The sequence below is a fragment of the Amphiura filiformis genome, chromosome 8 (assembly GCF_039555335.1).
Source record: "Amphiura filiformis chromosome 8, Afil_fr2py, whole genome shotgun sequence".
Classification (NCBI taxonomy): domain Eukaryota; kingdom Metazoa; phylum Echinodermata; class Ophiuroidea; order Amphilepidida; family Amphiuridae; genus Amphiura; species Amphiura filiformis.
The window spans coordinates 64883756-64906136 of NC_092635.1; the positions used below are offsets into that span (position 1 = coordinate 64883756).

At 35.6% G+C, this 22381-nt stretch overlaps 1 protein-coding gene across 1 annotated transcript in view; it reads left to right on the plus strand.

Annotated features, from left to right (window-relative positions):
* Window positions 1-14657, plus strand: part of LOC140159356 (uncharacterized) — a 15804-nt gene extending 1147 nt beyond the window's left edge. Inside the window, exons 2-7 of the mRNA XM_072182803.1 lie at window positions 2197-2415; window positions 3589-3657; window positions 5763-5847; window positions 9039-9139; window positions 9971-10097; window positions 13248-14657. Of these exons, the coding sequence (XP_072038904.1) occupies window positions 2197-2415; window positions 3589-3657; window positions 5763-5847; window positions 9039-9139; window positions 9971-10097; window positions 13248-13384 (738 nt within the window). The 3' untranslated portion in view covers window positions 13385-14657. The remainder of the gene's footprint in view (window positions 1-2196; window positions 2416-3588; window positions 3658-5762; window positions 5848-9038; window positions 9140-9970; window positions 10098-13247) is intronic.
* The last annotated feature ends 7724 nt before the right edge of the window (window positions 14658-22381 follow it).

Consider the following 22381-nt stretch of genomic DNA (forward strand, 5'->3'; position numbering starts at 1 on the left):
CCATACACAAAAAAATGAATTTTTATGGTGATAATCAAGTCGCACATGGAATTTTAGAGGATTTTGATAGCAGTTCCATTAAAAAAGCTGCCATCGCCATGAGACTAAGATCTAGAAACACCCCCGAAATGCCGTTTTGGGGAATTTTGCTAGCTGAATCTTTTTGATGAAAGTCAATCTTTGACAAGATGTAACTTTGCGACGGAAAGTGCTATGAAAAAAAGGTTTTCAGTTTTGGCTTAGTTTACTCAAGGGCTTTAATTTGATATATAAAACGATGCAATTTGATGGCAAATTTGAATTCACCTAGGATACCTACAAAATGGCCTAAACCGGCAATACAAATTTACATTGAAATTAAAAAGAAGCTTTTTAAGAAGGAAACCTTCATAAATATGTTGTCTATACTTCACTTGACCCAAATATATGATTTTTTTGGTGATGAGAGACTCGCACATGGAATTTCAGAGAGATTTTGATAGCAGTTCCATTAAAAAAGGTGCTATCGTCATGAGACTAAGATCTAGAAACGCCCCCGTGATGCTGTTTTGGGGAATTTTGCTAGCAGAATCTTTTTGATGAAAGTCAATCTTTGACAAGATGTAACTTTGCTACGGAAAGTGCTATGACAAAAGGTTTTCAGTGTTGGCTTTCTTTACTCAAGGGCTTTAATTTGATATATAAAATGATGCAGTTTGATGGCAAATTTGAATTCACCTGGGATACCTACACCGTTATCACGACTACTAAGTCTAAGCAGAATGACGTCATTTTTACCCACAAAGCAAAGAAGGAAAACAATTTACTACCGGTAATTTTATAACGCCAATATTTCTTATGGCCAAGCTTGGCAGATCGTAGAAACAACATTACCAGTCTTGGAAAACCTTTCCAACTCATTTCCACTGGTTTAAAAGTCCCGCAGACACCCGCCAGTATTACTAATCACGATCAAAAAAACTTTGGAAGGAAATGAGGGAATTCGATCAGGTTTTCGCTAGTGAATCAACTTGAACTTGGAAACACAATGCATGAATGACGCAATTGAAGATCATGTGACTGATGCAAAAGGGTACTAATACAGTACCATCCATTTCCGGTAGGGGTCACCTGGGGGGTCGGTTTAAATTAGATTTTAAAATAGATGATCGATATTGTCGCATAACGATCATAAACATTCAGCACAAAAAAGAGTGATTATAAGCTATTACCAACTTCATCATCATAAAAATCTCGAAAATTACGTTGACTGATCACTCCTAATTCTCCTAAGGCCCTTCGCACTTGATTATTAGTTTACTGTTTACCGCCCGTGTCCAAAATTGAAAATCTCAAAATAATTAATTATTTTATTTTTATTTCTAATTTTCTCCTTTAAAATAACTTTCAACTACTTCTGCTTGCTATTTTCTGACTTTAATAATATCAACAATAATGATGAATAAACAAAGAGTACAACTCTACCTTCACTTATTTATAAAATCAAATATTGTTGTGAAATAATTAAATGCCCGCTCTAGTCAAAACGAGTCAATAGTTACTTGTAATAGTTCAAACTAAATAAAGAAAATAAAAGATAATTAATAATTAAAAGTCACCTCGTCCCTTTTTCAAAATCTTGAACAGGAAACTAATAATCAAGTGTGAAGGGCCTAATAAAGCTTAAAATTAATATTCATAACCAATGGACCAATCAGTAAACGAGTTATTGACCTTTCACATTTAACCACTCCCATTTTGCAACACTTCCGGGTCACCAGTCAATGAATGGAGGATCTTACGGCAGTGAGACGTGATAAGCTTTTGCTTAAACACAAGAGCATAAATACAACTTTCTAAACTATCATACATTGTCAGCAATTAGTTTGCATTCACATAATTTGTTATTGACAATAATCTTTACATAAATCTTTAAAATCTCATCAGGAATCTGAAAGGAAATTTAGTCAAATATTTGCATCAAGCTGCGATGTAATCCGGCAATCGGGGGCTTTGTAAAATTGTATTCCCTGTTGCCCAACACAATAACATACATGTACGGACGCACAAAAATTTTGTGGGACGCACATTTCCCGACCAGGTTTTACAGTTGTGCGTCCGATCGGACGCAGAGTTTTTGAAGGCTAGCGGGAGCCTTGCTTACATGTACATAGGTGAATAATGTTTTTTCATTTTTTTTTTCATTTTGTTTGTCAGGGTGGCAAGGCAGCTCAAGCAAAGGAGCGTGGCAATGGCTGCATGAAATCGGGTAGACATATGGAAGCCATCTTGCATTACACTGAAGCTATCAAATGGACACCAGAAGATTATCGTCTCTATAGCAACCGCTCCCTTGGTTACCTTAAAATGGAGCAGCACTATCTTGCATTGGAGGATGCCAACAGAGTTGTAGAGCTGAAGCCAGAATGGGCCAAGGTAAAATCTATATAACCCCATGAGAACTACCTGCCGATTGGCCAAAATGAATATTGTGTCCAATTTTGAACCAATCAATGAGAGTATTAATAAAATTATCTGCAAATGCAAGTTTGACCATAAATGAGTTTAAAGCCTAGTCATAATTGGCAATTGAAATGAGCATTTCAAGTTATCAACCAATCAGAAATGCTGTTAGATGACCAGTAGTGTCCAGGGGGATAATATTCTGTAAAAAATTCAATTTTGTTAAATTCTTTCACAAAAATGGTAAAATATTAAATAGTATACTTTGATCAGCTCGTAATCAACGGGCTTTATAACATAACATCGCACATTAATATCAAAATATTTTATTTTGAGAATGGTCTTGTGACGTATCGCCAGAAACATCACAAATTATTAATTAATGTCTTATACTTTGTATACTTAAACACACAAAATATAGACCAGACAGGACAACTAATAGCATTCTTAACGTGGGTCTACTTTTCGGCGTAGTGGCAAAGGTCTAACATTTTCCGCCTATTACGAGCTGGTCAAACTATAGTACCATACATGTAACATTGGGTGAATAGGGACAGGGAAGGAATAGGGATAAAAGTGGGACCATAGCAAAAAGAATATCAGGTTTAAAATAAGCTATTTCAAAAAAGTATTATTATGACTTTATAATGAAAATGTGCATTTCATTGGTGGTTTTACCTGCTACCATAAATTCCACTGCTGTTTTGAGGCTAAAAGTTGTTTTAAGGGGGTACTACATGTACACCCCTGCCCAATTTTTTGCCTATTTTTTATTTTCTCAAAAATTATAGCGCATTGGTGACAAGTAAGATATGTATATTATAGGGGCAAGGACTACAACTACTGCACTGGAAATTTTATTTCAGCACAGACAACAGTTGTGGAGTTACAGTCAAAATGAGGGAAACCCAATATTTGATCAATAAATCAATAACTACTTGTCTTGAGTTGCTGAATTTTCAGTGCTGTAGTTGTAGTCCTTGCCCCTATAATATACATATCTTACTTGTCACCAATGCGCTATAATTTTTGAGAAAATGCAAAAATAGGCACAAAATTGGCCAGGGTGTAGTACCCCTTAAACAACTTTTAAAATATTAAAATATTTGTAAACAATGTTCTGTTTCCTTTCTTGCTTTCATACAGGGATACTTCCGCAAAGCAGAAGTGTTTGCAAGTGTCGATTTCCACGAAGCTGCAGTACAGTTTTACAAGGTATCATACTACCTTATTCCGATAGAGATATAAACAAATAAATTGAAATACTTTAGCCACTGTTGGTAGCACAGGCAGGACTTTTTTGTAGAGGGTGCAAGGCAACTTTCTAGGGAAAAAAGAAGTACAAAAAAGGTCTACAAATCTTAAACATCAGGGTGGCCAGCATCTCACCCCACCCCCCCCTCGCCCTGGCTACGACACTGGCCACATTTTTATACTGCTATAATGTTCCACTATCAAGTTTTCATGAGTACCGTATTTCGTCAAATAGTTGCCCCCCCCTCAAATAAACGCCCCCACCACTTTTTTCAACCAAGATGTTTCAAAAATGCTGATATTTCCATGCCATCTTATGTAGTAAGCTTACCAAGTTCCCCACATGGTCAATAATAGTGTCAATAATTGGCGAAAATCTGGATTGGAAACCCGGAAGTGAGCCAGAAGTCAGTGTTTCTAGTTCATATTTCATAATTTTAGTGTTTTTTATCGTTCTAAAATTGACCTTGAATAAACGCCCCCTTGTGAAAATGTAACGCCCCTGGGGGCGTTTATTTGACGAAATACGGTATGTGGTATTTTCATGCCATAAGGTCTGGATGCAAGTGCTAATATTGAATAAATTTTAATCTTTACTCAGTGCAGAGAACTAAGTATAATAATTTCAACCCAGAGAACCAAGTATATAATAATTTCAACCCAGAGAACTAAGTATAATAATTTCAACCCAGAGAACCAAGTATATAATAATTTCAACCCAGAGAACTAAGTATAATAATTTCAACCCAGAGAACTAAGTATAATAATTTCAACCCAGAGAACTAAGTATAATAATTTCAAGTAAGTGCTAATAATTATTATAATAACAAGTATACAGTCAAACCTCCCTTATGTGGACCTCCTTTAAATGGATCTCTCTGTTATCCAAATGTGTGAACACAGGAAAATCTTTTGAATGCGTTGACACCTTAAATTTGATGGTCTGAAGCATTCAGAATGACATCTATGTTATAAAATAAATGTAGATATTTATATAGCGCTTTACGCCGTAAACAGCCTCAAATCGCTTTACATTTATTCCGCCGTCATTAGAATATGTCGGAACCACGTTTGCAGCCTACAAGTGGCGCAGGGTCCATCAGTACAACGACTGTGACTACCCCTAACAGCTTCCCATTGCACCTGGGTGTGGTGAGGCAAGCGAGGAAAGCGCCTTGCCCAAGGGCGCAACACGGTGGTGGGACGGGAAATCAAACCCATGCACGTCGAGCAAGCTCTCAGATTATGAGTCCAAGGCCGTAACCACTGAGCCACCATGCCCTCTTAAAGAGGTTGCTTATGTTGCATACATTTATTTGAAATATCACCTTTCAGTGTTATTAGTTATTATCCTATGTTGAGTAATCTTTTGTCGTTCCAATTTGGGCACTTTGATCATTCAATGGAGAATTGCACATAATTTACTTATCCAGATTTTCACTTATCCGGTCATTACTTGGTCCCATCATGGCCAGATCAAAGCAGGGGTTCAATTTCGCAATCAATTGCGGCAACCTGATTAGGTTCTCGAAAAGGGCTTTTGCAAGAACCGTTGGTTCTCATCAAAACCAGGCTTTTGAATCCCACAAAATATTGAGAAAAACAGGCAAAATCATAAGGCTGTGACTGGCTGTCACCACCTTCCTTTTTTTCTGACAGACAATGCATGTTGCTTTTGTACTACTGTTTCATGACAATGCACAAGCCTAAAACCATGGGTTTCCATTCGTGATCGTACAATAAATTGACAGCTAAAATGAAGAAAACTTTATACCTTTTCCCCAAACATTTCAGAACTATATTTTTGGATTATTAAGATTATAAAATCATATTTCCGTTGCAAGTAAAGGAGGGTAAATTGTAACACAATGTGAGATTTGAGACTTGGAAGCTTACAAGAACCAATGTTGGTTCTCATAGTTGTAATCCAGCGAGAACCTTCAAAAGAACTGGTTGTCGGGTTCTCATCGGATTTGAATCCCTGGAAAGGGGTTGAACTCTGTACTATATTATAGTTCTGATGTATGTGCTAACATTCTTGAATTTCTAAAAATATTGTTTTAAAGGCAGCGTTAGAAAGGGATGAAAATGATGAGAAACTGAAGAAAGCTGTTAAAAGTGCAGAAGCAACTCATAAAAGACTCAGCAGAGGTATGTAGAGTGTTAATTTGTTTCTGTGTATAGTCCTCAGTGGCGGTGCCACGGGGGCGGGGGGGGGGGCATGAGGGGGCAAATGATCTCCAGTCGGAACTCTTGCCCCCTGTTGCCCCCAGTAAAAATGCAAAATTATGATTTTACCCCCTCCCCTGAAATTTACTTTGCCCCCTCAGTGCCCCCCCTGAAAAAAATACCTGGCGCCGCCACTGATAGTCCTGTAATGTATCGTCACTGGGTGGGAAAAACCTCATATGTACTTTTGGCCCTTGAACATGGATAAAGCCTTGTAGGTGTAGACTTTATATTGAAGAGGTTGCTTTATCCATGTTCAAGGGCCAAAAGTACATGCAAGAAACACCGAATATTTACTTTTGGCCCTTGAAAATGATTAAAGCCTTGTAGTTGCAGACTTTTGGGCAGCTATTGCTGGTATGGCCTTCTTGCAATAAGGCCCATTTCACGGTTAGGCGCCACTTTTGGTGAAAAAAAACTTGAAATTTTCAAAATGGATTAAAGTACTACACCTGTAGTAAATTGTGACTATTTTGCATTTTTCTCAAAAATAATAACACACTGGTAACAAAAGTTATGTACATTATTGGGGCAAGGAATCCAATTATTACACTGAAATTTCAGTGACTCAAGACAAGTGGTTCAGTATATATGATAAGAAATGAGGTACATCCTAGCGGTACCTTTCTTCTTATCATAAATACCAAACCGCTTGTCTTAGGTCACTGAAATTCCAGTGTAGTAATTGGATTCCTTGCCCCTATAATAAACATAACTTTTGTTATCACTGTGTTATTAGTTTTTGAAAAAATGCAAAAATAGACACAAATTTTTCGAGGGGTGTAGTACCCCCTTAAATTTCATTTAATTGGGGTTTTCTTTTCCACATAATACCAGATTTTCATAAAAATATCATTTCCCAGCTTAAATCTCTCTACTTGAAGAAAATTATAATTTATTATCTCATGTTATGTAATTTTTTAACAAATTTGATAAATATTGAGTAGTGAATATTTATACTTTTACTGTCCAATACATATATAATAGATATTTAAAATAAACAAGTATGTCATAGGCTCTCTTCTGACCAAATTTGGGCAAATTTTGTTGTGTAATGACAAATTTATGGCCACTTACATGTAATTTTTGTGGTAAAAAGGAAATTGACATGAAAAGGTTTACTCAACAATTTTAATAATCAATGAATGACTCTGATATTTCACAGCTTTGATGGTCATAATATGGGTAATGTTCACAAATAATATCAGCCAGTTTGAAAGCACAGGTCAAATTCAAGATTCTTATGTTTGTGCAATTTTGGATGTGACAGATGTCAATGTGAACGGAAACCACACATTGTAAAGCAGAGTATGTTTCAGAAAATAATGATTCAAAGAGTTTTCACACACTCAGTAAATTAAATGGGATATATTGAAACATATTAACCTGTGTTAGTGTTCATTTTAAAACATTGTTTACAATTTATAGAGGTGGATGTGACATTTTTAATTGTGAACAGAATATTTCATTATTATAAACAGTTTGCTTGTCAAAATATAAGCTTTAAAGCACTTCTAACACATATATTTTGATAGATTCTATTGAATTGAGCAATGCTAAAATGTTTTTCCTGACCCTTTATATTTTTGCCAAGCAAAATGTTTATAATACTGAAATATTCCGTTCACAATTGAAAATGTCACATCCGCTTCTGTAAATTGTATACAAAACTGTCCCCTAAAAGACAACAACAAAGCCATGAAATAATCATATGTGACATGTATGAAATAATAAACCTATTTTAGAAAGTCAAATATCATGTTGTTTAAGTATTTTGGCATAAAAACTACTAATTTTGAGGATGTGACATGTGAACGGAAATTGAAGCTTTTTGAATCTCCTGTCACAATTAAAGAAGGCATGCTGAATTAAAAACTTATTGTGCCTTTTGATCCGCCACAAACCTGTAATGAAATAACTTCAAACTGGCATCCTAGTCCCATTCCTGTCTTAGTTCTTTGAAGAAACTATTTTGGATGTGACAGGTACCATGGATGTGACACATGTGAACGGAAACTTTGAAATGACATCTGCAAGCTAAGTTGATGAAGGAGTTTTCATTAAATGGTGTCATTAGATAGCTCATAGCAGGAGATTTTTAATAATCAAGGAGAACAAATTCTGCCACTTATTTGTTAATAAATTATACTATTTGGAAAATTAATCGGATGTGACAAAATTGTGAACGGAATTTGTTGGCAAAAATTCAAAATATCGCTGTATCTACGTATTAAGAGCAACAAGTGTAATTTGTTCAACAAATAGTAACAAGACTCTGAACTTTACTAAAACACACTAGTTTGCCATTCATGTAAAGTATTAGTCGATCTATTCCACATTGAATAAGGTACATAGATGTGAACGGAAAATGTCACATCCAATTCAGAAATTTAAATGGTTCTCATGCTAGTTTAACTGACAACTACTACTTTGTTCATGTATGGCTGTATAGTGCAACTTGTTCATTACATAAAAACAACAAAAGCAGCTGGTAGGCTCAACATAGTTAAAAGTGGCAGCATTGGAAAATAAATGTCTGTTTTTAGGTTGCTAGTAAAATGTGGTTTTTGACCACTTCTGACCCCTGCGTCCTGAAAGATAAAAGCAGAAAGGCCGATTAAGCTAGTGGAGGTAGGCTATACAGAGACAATGAAAAACCACCAACAGTCAATTCTGTAACCCCATTATTTTTTACACACCAGGCCAGATACGTTGAAAATCAAAAAGTGGCGCCTAACCGTGAAATGGGCCATAAGCCAAAATGGCATTGGAAGTTTGCAATGCAATGTGGGACATTTTTTGCAGTTTTGGGACACTTTGCCCTCTGATCTATTGGGAAAATTCAAAAAAATTGGTTTTTGTGTCTACAAAATATTATCTAAAATGTTTTCCAAGAATGAAAACAAACCGAAAAACATTATTATTGAATAAATTAATTATTTAAATATATTTAATGATAACATTATAACAATAATAAATTAATTAATAATAATTACAGCAATTTTCCTGATATGTCAGGGGTCAAAGTATCCCAAAACTGCTCTCAAAAACCGGAAGTTACAATATGGCGATTGGGCTTATAACCATTTCCTAATGTATTTCTGTGATTTCAGATGAATTTCTGTTACCATGGAAAGGTATTGCTGTAGGAGCTGCTTTAGGAATTGTTTTTCTTCTCTTAGAGTTTCTTTTATTTAGTTCTGAAAAAATGGAGGTGAGTGTTTACATTATTGATCCTAACATTTCTTACGTTAAACAAACTTATTATTTCAACTTTAAAATGTAGTCATACTCGTATTTTTTGATTTTCTGACTTAAATATATCTTGTTTAGACTAGTCCAAAATAGTTAGATATATGGAATTTTAGAACTAAGGAGTGTTATCCATGCATATGATAGTTCTGACATATCAACTGACCATCAATATGGATAAGTTAACAAAACCTTTAACCCTAACACTGACCCATGCTTTTTGGTATCGGAAGTCAAAGAAGATCGGAATTTTTCAAGAAGAAGAATTTTGACTTGGCACCCCGGGATTGAACCTTTGACCCCCGCATGCCAAGCACACGCTCATGGACCGGTAGCTGCACGGGTTATTGCTGCCCGCCAGCAATTCCGTGAGCATATCACACTTGGGTGATTGCGCCATCGAGACCCTGGGATGCTTGCATGTTATGAATTTTTCATCGTGGTATTTTGTGGTTTTTACTGGTGTAGGGTTAAACAATAACAATATTAGATTTACACTGGTGAGGGTGGGTGAAGGAATTCCATTTTTGAACTGACAATAAATATCTGGTTTTCCTCAAATTTCAACATTAAAACAGTTAAGCGTGTGTTCCCCTTTTATTCCACAAAAAAAAATAAAAAAAAAACATACCTCATCTATTTCCAGAAAAATAACAGGTTCCCCAGCTGCCATTCAACCCTAAGAAAAAATATGTTCTTCCTGAGGCAAAATTTTCTGTGTATTATAATTTCCAAGCCTTTCATGCGAATTTGGTGCTAACCATTGGAAGTGTATTTTTTATTTTGCTTGTAGGAACACCTGATAAAGGGCTTATTTCTAGCAATGTTCATTGGGGGTGGCTTCGGTTCAACTCAGTTATACCAGTACTTCATCACTACATATAGAAATGCTCTATTACAGCCTCCACCACCTCCACCAGGTAAGAAAAATCAATCCTTAGTGTCACTAGTGTAAGGACTGTCGATGAATCGATAATAATCAAAAAATCGGCTATCCAATAATATCAATATCGCCGATATCACTTTCGGAAGAAAATCGATATATCGGAGTTGCCGATAATGAAAAACAAAATTCAAAAATTGGGCGTAAGCAGTGTGTTAACCGCCGCAATTATGTCAGTACAGACATATTTTGAAATGTAAAAACTTCTAGAATCAATGAGACCAAGTGATGTTGATGATTTTAAGCCCATACTTAAACATCTTTTCACGAATGATTTGACACCCGACTTTTCCGCTGGCAGCGCAATTCGCAAGTATTCAAATATTTGAAGCCTAGTGACTTGAATTTTCAGGTCACTAAAATTGGGAGGAAAATCGATTTATCGATTATTATCGATAATGAGTGATCAATATATCGATTTTTAAAAATCCTAACATCGACGGTCCTTACACTAGTGTTGAGATATCGCACAGCTGTTTATTATCAGGTGGTATGCGCCATGCATTCTCTAAATTCAGTAAATTTCCGTCGTCAACCATGTAATTGAATGGGATTATTTTGACATTTTAAAATGCTTGAAATATCAGAACCAAATAGGCCAATGTTAATAAATAATATAAATGCAAGCTAAAACTGTTGGGGTTCGATAATGAACCCCACAAAACTAACCGAGTATATGGAAAATGCCATACGGCCGAGCGGTTTTGCCGGCTCTCTCTGACCATCATGCCACTCGCCGCCTGTTTATTATGACAACTTTTATCTACTGGCGCCCTCAGTTCAAGGCTTGCTAATACCGTAACCACCCGGGTATAAGCCCACCTTCAGGTATACGCCCCCCTATTTTTCAAAACATTCTGGGAACAAGGGTGCACTCGGCTATAAGCCCAGTACTAAATTTTGGCCAAGTTCTTAAATCAAATCAATGCTTTTCTCTCATATTTAAGAACAAATATAAACAAATATCAGTTAAAAATTAACATTCCATATACTTATAATATAAAAAATTGACATAAATGATAGAAATTACTGGTACATTAGGCATTTTCAAATGAGGAAGATTGTTTTTATTTTTAAATTAAACTGCTAGCCCCTCCCCGGTTATAAGCCCACCCCCATTTTGAAGTTAAATTGCCCATCTAGATCTACTAACATGTACACCTATAAACCTTTACACTTACAATGCACTCATGGCACTACGAGTTCATTCATAAAAATAAGTTCTGATAAATCTCTGGGATAAATCGATAGGTGCAGCTTACGGAAAATCAGTAAGTCTTAAATTGAGGCCGCTCTAGATAACAGTTGTTTTAGGCATTGGCGGTAAACGACTGTGGTCGTTTAATCATCTTGTTTTTTGCTATTTTTAACATGGATTTTCATTTCTTTAGCATATTGTTCATTTTTTCGGGTTTTTTTTTGTGATAACTCTATTCTATAAAATATATATTTGTGTGTAAATTTAGGGGGCTATTTACATGATTTTTTAATTAATTTAGCCAAATAATATGAATTATTCCTTACATTTCATGATAAAAAATATCCTTTTTAATATACCACTGACTGCTATCTTCAGTAGATAGCTGTGGGCATTGAGTTCATTTGATGATATCTTCAGTAGATAGCTGTGCATTGAGTTCATTTGATGCTATCTTCATGAGATAGCTGTGTGCAGTGAGTTCATTTGATGCTATCGTCAGTAGATAGCTGTATGCATTGAGTTAATTTGATGCTATTTTCAGTAGATAGCTATGCATTGAGTTCATTCGATGCTATCTTCAGTAGATAGCTGTGTGCATTGAGTTCATTTGATGCTATCTTCAGTAGATAGCTGTATGCATTGAGTTCATTTGATGCTGTCTTCAGTAGATAGCTGTGTATTGAGTTCATTTGATGCTATCTTCAGTAGATAGCTGTGTGCATTGAGTTCATTTGATGCCATCTTTAGTAGATAGCTGTGTGCATTGAGTTCATTTTGATGCTATCTTCAGTAGGTACTAGTAGCTGTGTGCATTGAGTTCATTTGATGCTATCTTAAGTAGATAGCTGTGTATTGAGTTCATTTGATGCTATCTTCAGTAGATAGCTGTGTGCATTGAGTTCATTTGATGCTATCTTCAGTAGATAGCTGTATGCATTGAGTTAATTTGATGCTATCTTCAGTAGATAACTGTGTGCACTGAGTTCATTTGATGCTATCTTCAGTAGATAACTGTGTGCTTTGAATTCATTTGATGCTAACTTCAGTAGATAGCTGTATGCATTTAGTTAATTTGATGCTATTTTCAGTAGATAGCTATGCATTGAGTTCATTCGATGCTATCTTCAGTAGATAGCTGTATGCATTGAGTTCATTTGATGCTATCTTCAGTAGATAGCTGTATGCATTGAGTTAATTTGATGCTGTCTTCAGTAGATAGCTGTGTATTGAGTTCATTTGATGCTATCTTCAGTAGATAGCTGTGTGCATTGAGTTCATTTGATGCCATCTTTAGTAGATAGCTGTGTGCATTGAGTTCATTTTGATGCTATCTTCAGTAGGTAGCTGTGTGCATTGAGTTCATTTGATGCTATCTTAAGTAGATAGCTGTGTATTGAGTTCATTTGATGCTATCTTCAGTAGATAGCTGTGTGCATTGAGTTCATTTGATGCTATCTTCAGTAGATAGCTGTATGCATTGAGTTAATTTGATGCTATCTTCAGTAGATAACTGTGTGCACTGAGTTCATTTGATGCTATCTTCAGTAGATAACTGTGTGCTTTGAATTCATTTGATGCTAACTTCAGTAGATAGCTGTGCATTGAATTCATTTGATGCTATCTTCAGTAGATAACTGTGTGCACTGAGTTCATTTGGTATTATCTTCAGTAGATAGCTATGTACATTGAGTTCATTTGATGCTATCTTCAGTAGATAGCTGTGTGGATTGACATGATGTTGATGTTTAAGTTGGTAGCCTGTGTTACTCCAGTTTTGATGCTATCACCAGGATATAGCTAAGTAAATTGAGTGGTTTGATGTTATAGGTGAAGATAGCTGTAAAGCGAAGTTTATTTAATGCAATTATATTTTGTAAATGGCTGTTTATTTTCTTGACATGACTTCTTCATTTTGTTTGTTTCTAGATCAACCATCACAAGGTACTCAAACAGCAAACAATGACTCACAAAATATTCCTAAGCATGATGGGAGAGGTCAGAGTTCATCCACATCTTCATCCAGTAATGGAGTTAGACAACGAGCAAAGAAAGAGACTAAATAGTATACACATATCATAAAACTATCATTCATGGCACAACTGACATTTTTGCTGAAATTGAATTTTCACCTCAGATTTTTTCGGGCAGTTATTAACATCTACTTTTTTAACATCTGAAACACACCAATTCTAATATAACCCTTTTAAGGGGGTACTACACCCCTGCCCAATTTTGTGCCTATTTTTGCATTTTTCTAAAAAAATATAGCGCATTGGTGACAACTAAGATATGTATATTATAGGGGCAAGGACTACAACTACTGCACTGGAAATTTTATTTCAGCACAGACAAAAGTTGTGGAGTTACCAATATTTGATCAATAAATCAATAACTACTTGCCTTGAGTTTCTGAATTTTCAGCGCAGTAGTTGTAGTCCTTGCCCCTATAATATACATATCTTACTTGTCACCAATGCGCTATAATTTTTGAGAAAAATGCAAAATTAGGCACAAAATTGGCCAGGGGTGTAGTACCCCCTTAACATCTACCTGGCATATTTAACCCTCAGTTCTAACCCCTAACTCTAAATCAACACTCCTGTAAGATAAGTGCGAACGTCAATGCAAACTAAGCAGAATATTTGGCCGTTATTTTGAAATAATAAATAATGACAATTGTGCTCTTTCAATTTGTCATGCTGGTGCTTAACCCCCCTGAGCACTACCTGCCGATCTAACATTGACTCTGATTGGTTAATAACATGATATCTACATTTTAATCACCAATCAGAATGGAGCTTTGCAAATAATTCACCCCAATGTTTTTCGTGTGGTGAAATTATTCTAACAATGTTGCTGATTGGTCCAATTGATAATGAAAACTTCTTTTTGACCAATCGGCAGGTAGTTCTCACGGGGTTAAAAAGGCATACCAGTACAGCAGGGTGGACAATTCAGTTAACCACCTGTGAACTGCTAGCAGCCTATCTTACTAACAATGATGCTAATTGGTTAATAACATAATAATTTATATAATCATTGGAGTAACCAGTAGAGCTTTTAGATCACTTTTAAGACTAAGGCCAAAAAAAAAAAAATTGCTGTGTTGCCCTCAACCGTCTGGTCCTAAATCCTGAAAAATCAGGGTCGCAATTTTTTTTTTTTTTTTTTTTTTTTTGGAATGATGATTTTTACAGATTTGTTCAAAAAATCAATGTTTTTCACTTAAAATTAATATTATATTGAAAGACTAGTCTTTAATTGATGTCTAACAGGTATCCAGAAGTCAAAATTGACAAATGTCCCCTAATTGAAGAAGCATTATTTAATATTTGAGGGGATTTTTAAAATCGGAAGGTTAAAAAAAAAAAAAAAAAAAAGAAAAAGAAATTCGACCGCCCGACCCAACTTTCCCATTTTTCCACTTGAGGGCAACACAACAATATTTTTTTTTTTCTTAATCTCCATCAGCCCAACATGGGCCAGAGAACATGGGCATTCTTAACATTATGTCCAATTGGCTCAATGTAGGCCTCCATGTAAATGATCACAATAGAGGTTATCCGTGTTCTATAAACTGCATATCCTATCAGCGACTACTAGGACTTTCAAAAGAAGTACCTGCATGTGCAACCATGACTGTTTCGAAATAGCCCACCAAAGACATGCAAGTAACTCTGAGGTCATGCATTGAATTGGTTTGAATGAGGAAAACTACAGAAATCACACATGAGTAATGTGGATACAGTTAGCAGCCTGGACAACCGATTCTTTAGAAATGCTTAGTCGCGCTGAAAGTCGATCGATACATGTTAAAATCAGCACAATTCAGAGATACACCTTTTTGCTATGAAATTAATTTTCTCGGTCAAATATAAAGCAATATTTTTTTTCTTCAGTAATGTCAGTTAAAAACTTGGTGCTTGGATATACATTTTTTTACAAATCCTGGTGTTAAAATTAAGCATCAAATTGTGTCTTTTAGTGTGATATTTTTGATTTTTATAGGCCTTCAGTTCGCACGCTTGAGCTTTTTACGGAATTCATTTTTAGCGCCTCAAACTAATATAGTTTGCTAAAGAAAGATATTTCCCACCTCTGTAAAGCACATCGTGTGGGTCTATATATTATAGTTTTGTTAGAATTTCCGTGTTTTTTTACCCTTTTTCCCTTCATACTCCGAAAATGTCTAACTCATTACTTTTATCTCGAGAGCAACCAACAGAAATAGTCGATATTTCCTTTGTTGTTTATCCAGGTCAATTTTCCATTGAAAGCAAATTGCCCGACCAGCGATTTGGTAGCCCAAATCCCCAATTGAGTGTTCTGGTTAAACATGATCAGTAGGAGCGCTTATAGGCCTGGGAATTTCTTTGCTATATTGAAGTTCTAGCAACACTGTAGCCATGCCGGTATTCCTATTAAACCCAGGGATATCGATCCACAATGCTAGTATTAGCCTTAGATTTCACTCGTTGATTTTGAAAAATAATCAGTCGGTAGTTAAAATAGTGAAATGAAAACGCAAATTCTGACAAAACTATGATATATCGCTCACGGTGATGTGCGTTAGAAAGTTGGGAAAAATCCTTCATTAGCTTAACTATCTTACTTTGAAAAGCTAAAAGGTTGATCCAAAAAAAAGGCTCGCGGGGAGAGTTTAAGCCTATCAAAATCAAAAATCTTACACTAAATGACTAAATTTCACGCCTAAGTTTAACACTAGAAAAAAAAAAAAAAATACAGTATCAAGCACTACAATTTTTCCTGACATTTACTGAAAAAATGAAAATGATTGCTTTTCATTTGGCCGAGAAAATTAATTTTACATCGAAAAGGTGTAACTAAAAATTTAGCTCATTTCAACACCAAATTCGATCGTTTGTATTGCCTCATTAAATGACTGAGTGAGCCTTGCCAAACAAAAGAATCGGTTGTGCAGGCTGCTAACTGGATAACCTCTATAGTTCTTATAAGGTGATAATTTGGGTGGTAGTGCAAGTGGGGTTAACCGGGTAGGCCAGAAATCAATGAAAATTTGCACATTCAGATTTTTATTATTACCCTGAGAGAAATCTGTTTGGTTTGGCAATTGGTGGAGGAAAGCTTTCACATGTGAGGACATCAAAACCAACATAATGGTAAAGTATACATTCAAAAGTATCCGAAGGCAGAAATTAATAAAATAATTACCATGCAAATGTTGTGTGGGTCCAGTGGTGTAGCCAGGGGGGGGGGGGCTCTGAAAAAGTCCTGGCTAAGTCAATATGGGACAGCCACAAGACACAAGATTGAACAAATTGGCTGGGGTGCCTTGTCCTTTCTAAAATACAAATGAAGTGGGGATATACATGTAATTTTTCCATTGAGGGGAGGGGGCATTTATTAGACACAAGGTATGTAATGAATTGATGAATCATGAAAAAAAGCTCCTGTATGTCACTTGTAAGAAATCAATACATTCCAGTACAATTAAAATGTTGTGTAAGGTAATCATGCAATTTGCTTCTCTTGTTAGGCAGTCATTTTCCTTTTTTGAATGTAAAAAAAATGAAAATTAAGATTTGTAGTTCCCGATGTGAGATTATTTTAATTTTGTTGAAAACAACAATTATTCCAAGATTTTGAATACTTCTTTGATCATATCCCATGTTTTTTATACACATATCTGATACTTTTGGCTTAGAAGTTGATGGCATTGCATATGTGATGTCATACCAAATTAGCAGAAGTTACTACATGGCCTGTTTTGGAAAAAAAATAGCATAATTTCATCGTAATTTGAAAGACCGAAAAACAAGCTTTAGGCTAAAAAAAACAAGATAATTTCCTGTAGGTAGCTTCAAAAACTAAATTTCTTATCTTTATTGTCAAATCAGTATCGAGTAGGTTAGATGGGAAAACTGATAGTTTTAAGGAAAATTATAGATTGATTTCATAATTTTTTTTTTCGTGATTTCATATTGCTTGGTGCTGGAAACAAAATGTATGAGAAAGTCATTTAAAATATTGCTGAAAATATTGTCATTTTGTGAGCAATTCCGACTGACAATTTTCATGTTAAAGGAGTATTTTGTGATCCTAGCATCCTCTTTTGATGACATTATTCAGTAGATATCCACGAAAAAAGCTTATTCCCAAACTTTCAGTTGATTCTGATTTTGCGTTTGCGAGTTATGCATGATTACGTGTATTACACTACTCCATAGACAATGTGTTGTAATTTCACGATATCGTTGCTAAACGAATTAATCTGCAAGAAATTTTTTGTACGTAAACATTATGTAGCCAAAGGATAAATATCTCAACTTTTTTTGAGAAAAGTGGGGGGGATGATGCTGTGGATCACAAAATGCCCTTTTAAAAGGTAAAAAAGAAAAAAGAAATCTGACCAACTGGATCTTCCACCCCGGTCTTCCACAGGGTGGTAGAGGACTACCAAGCAACTACATGCATATTTTTGACCTGAAGCTTGATTTGGAAAAAAGACATATTTTCAAGAGAATTTGTAAATTTTGTTGTCTTCTCTATATTTGTATAATTAATATTAATATTTATATAATACAAATAAAATTTTTAATTGAAAATAAATGATAATTATATTAAAAAACTGATGTGTGCTGATTGAAATATTGTGGTGTGAGGCATTCCCTTTAGGCTGTACAGAGTCAAGCTGTGGATTTTTAATACATTTGCTCAAACACCAAAATACTTGTAGCCCAGTGGTAAAAATAAGGCAGGCCCTCAAGCCCCATAGATTTTGGAACCTAAATAAGGGCCTGATTTGGTTTATTTCCAACACTACTTATAGGTAAACATGGGTAAATTTCGAGTTTGAGCCGGTAAAAATTGATGAGGGGTATATATTTGCAGACCCAAGGGCCTCGATCAGGGTCTTATATAAAGTACATGTAGAAAAGGTTCTTTTTCAGATCCAATTATTCTGGTACTTACTCAGAAATATTTCAATTCCTATCAGGAATCTTGATCACTCTGTTGTGGTGTTTCCAGATGTTTGATGAAACAGCAACACTGTTTGGTCTTGATGACGTTTCTAAACTTCCTGGTTGCCGTTTATTGATGAAGTGATCGTAGATCTTGTCTAGTTTGTAAGCCCCCTCGTCTTGGTTCATGGTGTTCTGCCCCCTACTTCTTATCCAGATTGCCTCCTTCAGCCAGCGTGTTATTTTGTCTGCTTCTTGGTCAATGATCTTTGCCTCCTCCCACCCAATTACATGATTTTTTGCTGCTACATGTTCTGCTATTGCTGATTTATGAATTTCTGATGTTGAGACTTTTCAACATACATTGGTGAAACTGGTTGTTTGTTCGGTACAAGACTTTCGGAACATAAATTGAAATATTTCTGAGCAGGGTCTTAGCTAGAAATTGAGGGTTGCCCGTCATTTGAATAAAATTGCCTGTCCTAATTTGACCTTTAAAACATTTACCAGACATCTATAGCCCATTGGGGATTCAAAGAGTTCAAATATGTGCTGATATGGCCTTGTTCTACAAACCTGGTCTACTAAAAAGGTCAATTAGCTTCTCAAAACATACAATTTATGATATAGCATCTGTCAAAGGCATTAATTTTGCCCGTTCCAAGAGCAAACTGGCCGTCTAAAATGACGGCCAGACGGGTGGCTAGCTAAGACCCTGTTTCTGAGTAAGTACCAGAATAATTGGATCTGAGAAAGAACCTTTTCTACTTTATTGAACGATGCTGATGAATCTGTTTCAAGGGTCTTATATAGATATGATTTACAAAGTGCCTGTCATTTTCACCAAACTGCCTGTCCAAAATCTGCCCCTTCTGGGGGTTCAGTAGATCCAAATACCTATTGCTGTAACCTTGATTTACTTGCCTGGTCTTGTTTTGAGCTCACAGAACTAATTATTCAAGTATTATTTTTCGAATTCAGCATAATCACAAGCATTAATTTTGCCTATCCCAGAAGCAAACTGCCTGTCCAAAATAACAACTGGCTAGCTAACACCCTGGCCTCGATGGCCCTGAAAATTCAGGCCCTTGAAACTTTTCACTTATTTCTAACACTGCTTATCTAGAATCTTAAAAATAACAGTTCCCAGCAAACAAAACATTTTTGTAAATGTCTTAAACAGGCTAACGTTTAATAACATTAAATGTTGAGTTTTATGAAAGTCAAGAAAATGTTTGAAAATGAACATAAACTCCTCAACAAAAGTTTGGAAAGTTTTTTCAAGCATCTGTATCAAATTATTTGTGACATATTCATATCGTGTTGCATATCAATGGATAGCTACAATACTCCCATTTAATGACACCCTATTTGAAACAATAACATTTTTCACGGCTGAGTACACGCCTTGTGAATGTAGTGGGGTCTTAAAAAGAATTTGCCAAATTGACCATTATTCTGAGCAGCAAGCTGCAATCCCATAACTTCGCAATCTGGGACCTAATTTAATCCTCCAAGATGACACCGCTCGCCCCACATAGCCACGCTAGGAAAAGACTACCTACAGAATATGGGAGAGAGTCAAAATGGCCTGCCATCAGGCCAGACCTCAACCCGATTGAACACTTGTGGGACCAGCTTGATCGTGCTGTGCGTGCCAGAGAAGCCCATATGCAACCGCATTGAATGACCTGCGACAAATCCTTGTTGAAGAATGGAATTCCATCCCACAGTAACGTATAACCAGGTCGGTGAGCAGCATGAGGAGAAGGTGCCTGGCTATTGTGGCAGCCCATAGACATGCAATATTTTTCCTTTTGAAACACAAGATTCTAGAATGACCTAATAGTACCTTGGCCCATCAGGAAATGTCCTAATGTTTCCTATATGGCCAATCCAATTTTGTCAGTGAATTTATAATGTGAAGTGTAGAAGACTTAAAAATAAGTGATGCACCGAGTGACAGCAATATCAAATATTTGTAATTGAACCTTTTATGAACCCAAAATCATATGTGACCTGGTCCCACGAAAGGAGCATCAAGGCCTGATGTTTTTTGTTTGACATGCAGCAGCTCTTGTACAAGCCATTAGCATGCCCCATTCAAAAAGGACACAATTACTACTAGCTTGCAGAATGTGTGCCCCAAGTACCGTGATTCGTCCGAGTATAGTCCCACGCTCGAGTATAGTCCCACCCCCCATTTTTTCAAAAAAATTTCGAAATTGTAAAAAAAAAAAAATCTAGGTCTAGGTCCAGGGACACTCCAAAACTGAAAAAAAAAAACTTAAAAAAAAAAGGTTTTTTTTTTGTTTTGAAATTCGAGTATAATCCCACCCCCAATTGTGAAAAATTTTCACCTAAAAAGCGAGTGGGACTATACTCGGACCAATACGGTACATTGACATACCACTGGAATGCACAGGTGCACATCAAATAAAGACCACCAACTTTATATAGGTAGACTTTAAAGCCTTAATGTACGATTTCCGTCAAATTTTAATGTTATTCTTTATTTTAAATGTTGAAATTATATTACATGTACTAGTAATAACTCCCGGGAAGGGTTACTGTCCATGTTAAGCTGAATTAACAAGGTATAGTGAAAGAAATTCCACTAGTTATTTTGGCCATTTTAAGCAGTTCTATGGGAGGACATACATGTAAAGTCATAAAAAAAATATTTGCTCTGTTGACCTACAAAGACAACAAATTTGGCCGATTCCATTTAGATGCAAGTTGGGACATTACATATGCAAAAAAATCAGGTTTGAAAAAAATTAACCCATTTCATATTATAAGATCGTACATTATGGCTTTAATAATAATAATAATAATAATATTAACTCAGCAGCCATTCTAGAGCAGTCGTAAAATATTCACATTGGCAAAAAGTTGTTCTTTTCACAATTTATTGGCACACTTTTCAAGTGAAAAACAAAACAAAAAACTTATTTCCAAGAAATTGGATACAACATGATTGAATGACCTGATAATAATGGAACTAGCTGTTACACAATTTCCATCAGTGGAAGGACCCTGTATGGCTAACTCAGTGTCCATCTACTTCCCTGAGTGGAGGATGTTTTCTTCAAATCTGGGTGCCCAGTTGAAAGCATTTTCTCAAACAAGGGAATTTCAACATTTACACCCATCCTAGCAAAGATTGCAAGCTGTGTATTCTACATGTAGTTCACTAATCGGTACCGAAATAATGCTTGCCATATAAGGCCATCTTAAATAGTTCATCTCAAAGTCCTTACCAAGTTCGAAACCTACATGCGGAATGTCATTTTTTTGACAAGAATAAAACCCCTTTTCATCTCTCAAGGAGGTTTCACTGTGGTCAATATGAAGAATTTTATTAAGATTAATGATTTAGGCTATCTATGCAGAAGTCAGATGTGAGATTTTTGTGTGGTTGATTTGAAAAAAAAAAACCCAGAAAAACCTGAATAATGTGCACAGTGGCTTTGAGACAAACTATTAAATTAAGATGGCCTAATATTTCACTCTCAAAAACAAAATTGGGCATGAAACTAGAACAATAAGCTTTTCAATTCCCTGTGTTTTCTTCAGTTAGTTCATGGATAATTGTTCTTATCCTGAAAGTACGGTCATATGTTCAGTAAACACTGCCACATTAGATTTAATTGTGAACAGCCCTGTATTTTTGAGAACCGGACTTGATATTTGTCGCGTTTCGAGGCTTCATTTTCCGTTAACAATTGTTAACAAACTTTGTGGGTATAGCTTTGGTTCATAATTCTTGGTTATTTCTTCACTTCTTCTTGATTCATAACAGTTGATATCTTAACTTGAAATGGGTAACAAAAATTAGTTGATTTGCAAGCTTTTAAATTTTTTTATAAAATCTTGACTTCAGAGAGCCGATTTTCCGTTAACTTTTTTGAAGCCTCCGAAACAAACTGTTCAGCAAGCTTGGGCAAATATAAATAAAAGAGCTCATCCAATCTATTTATCAAAATGTAGCAAAGTAGATCCTCACGTCACTTGTTTTTAAATCATGGAGATATATATCACCGTTTGAAAATGGGACCCAATACAAACTTTCCGTTAACAATTGAAGCCTCCGAAACAAATGAAGCCTCCGAA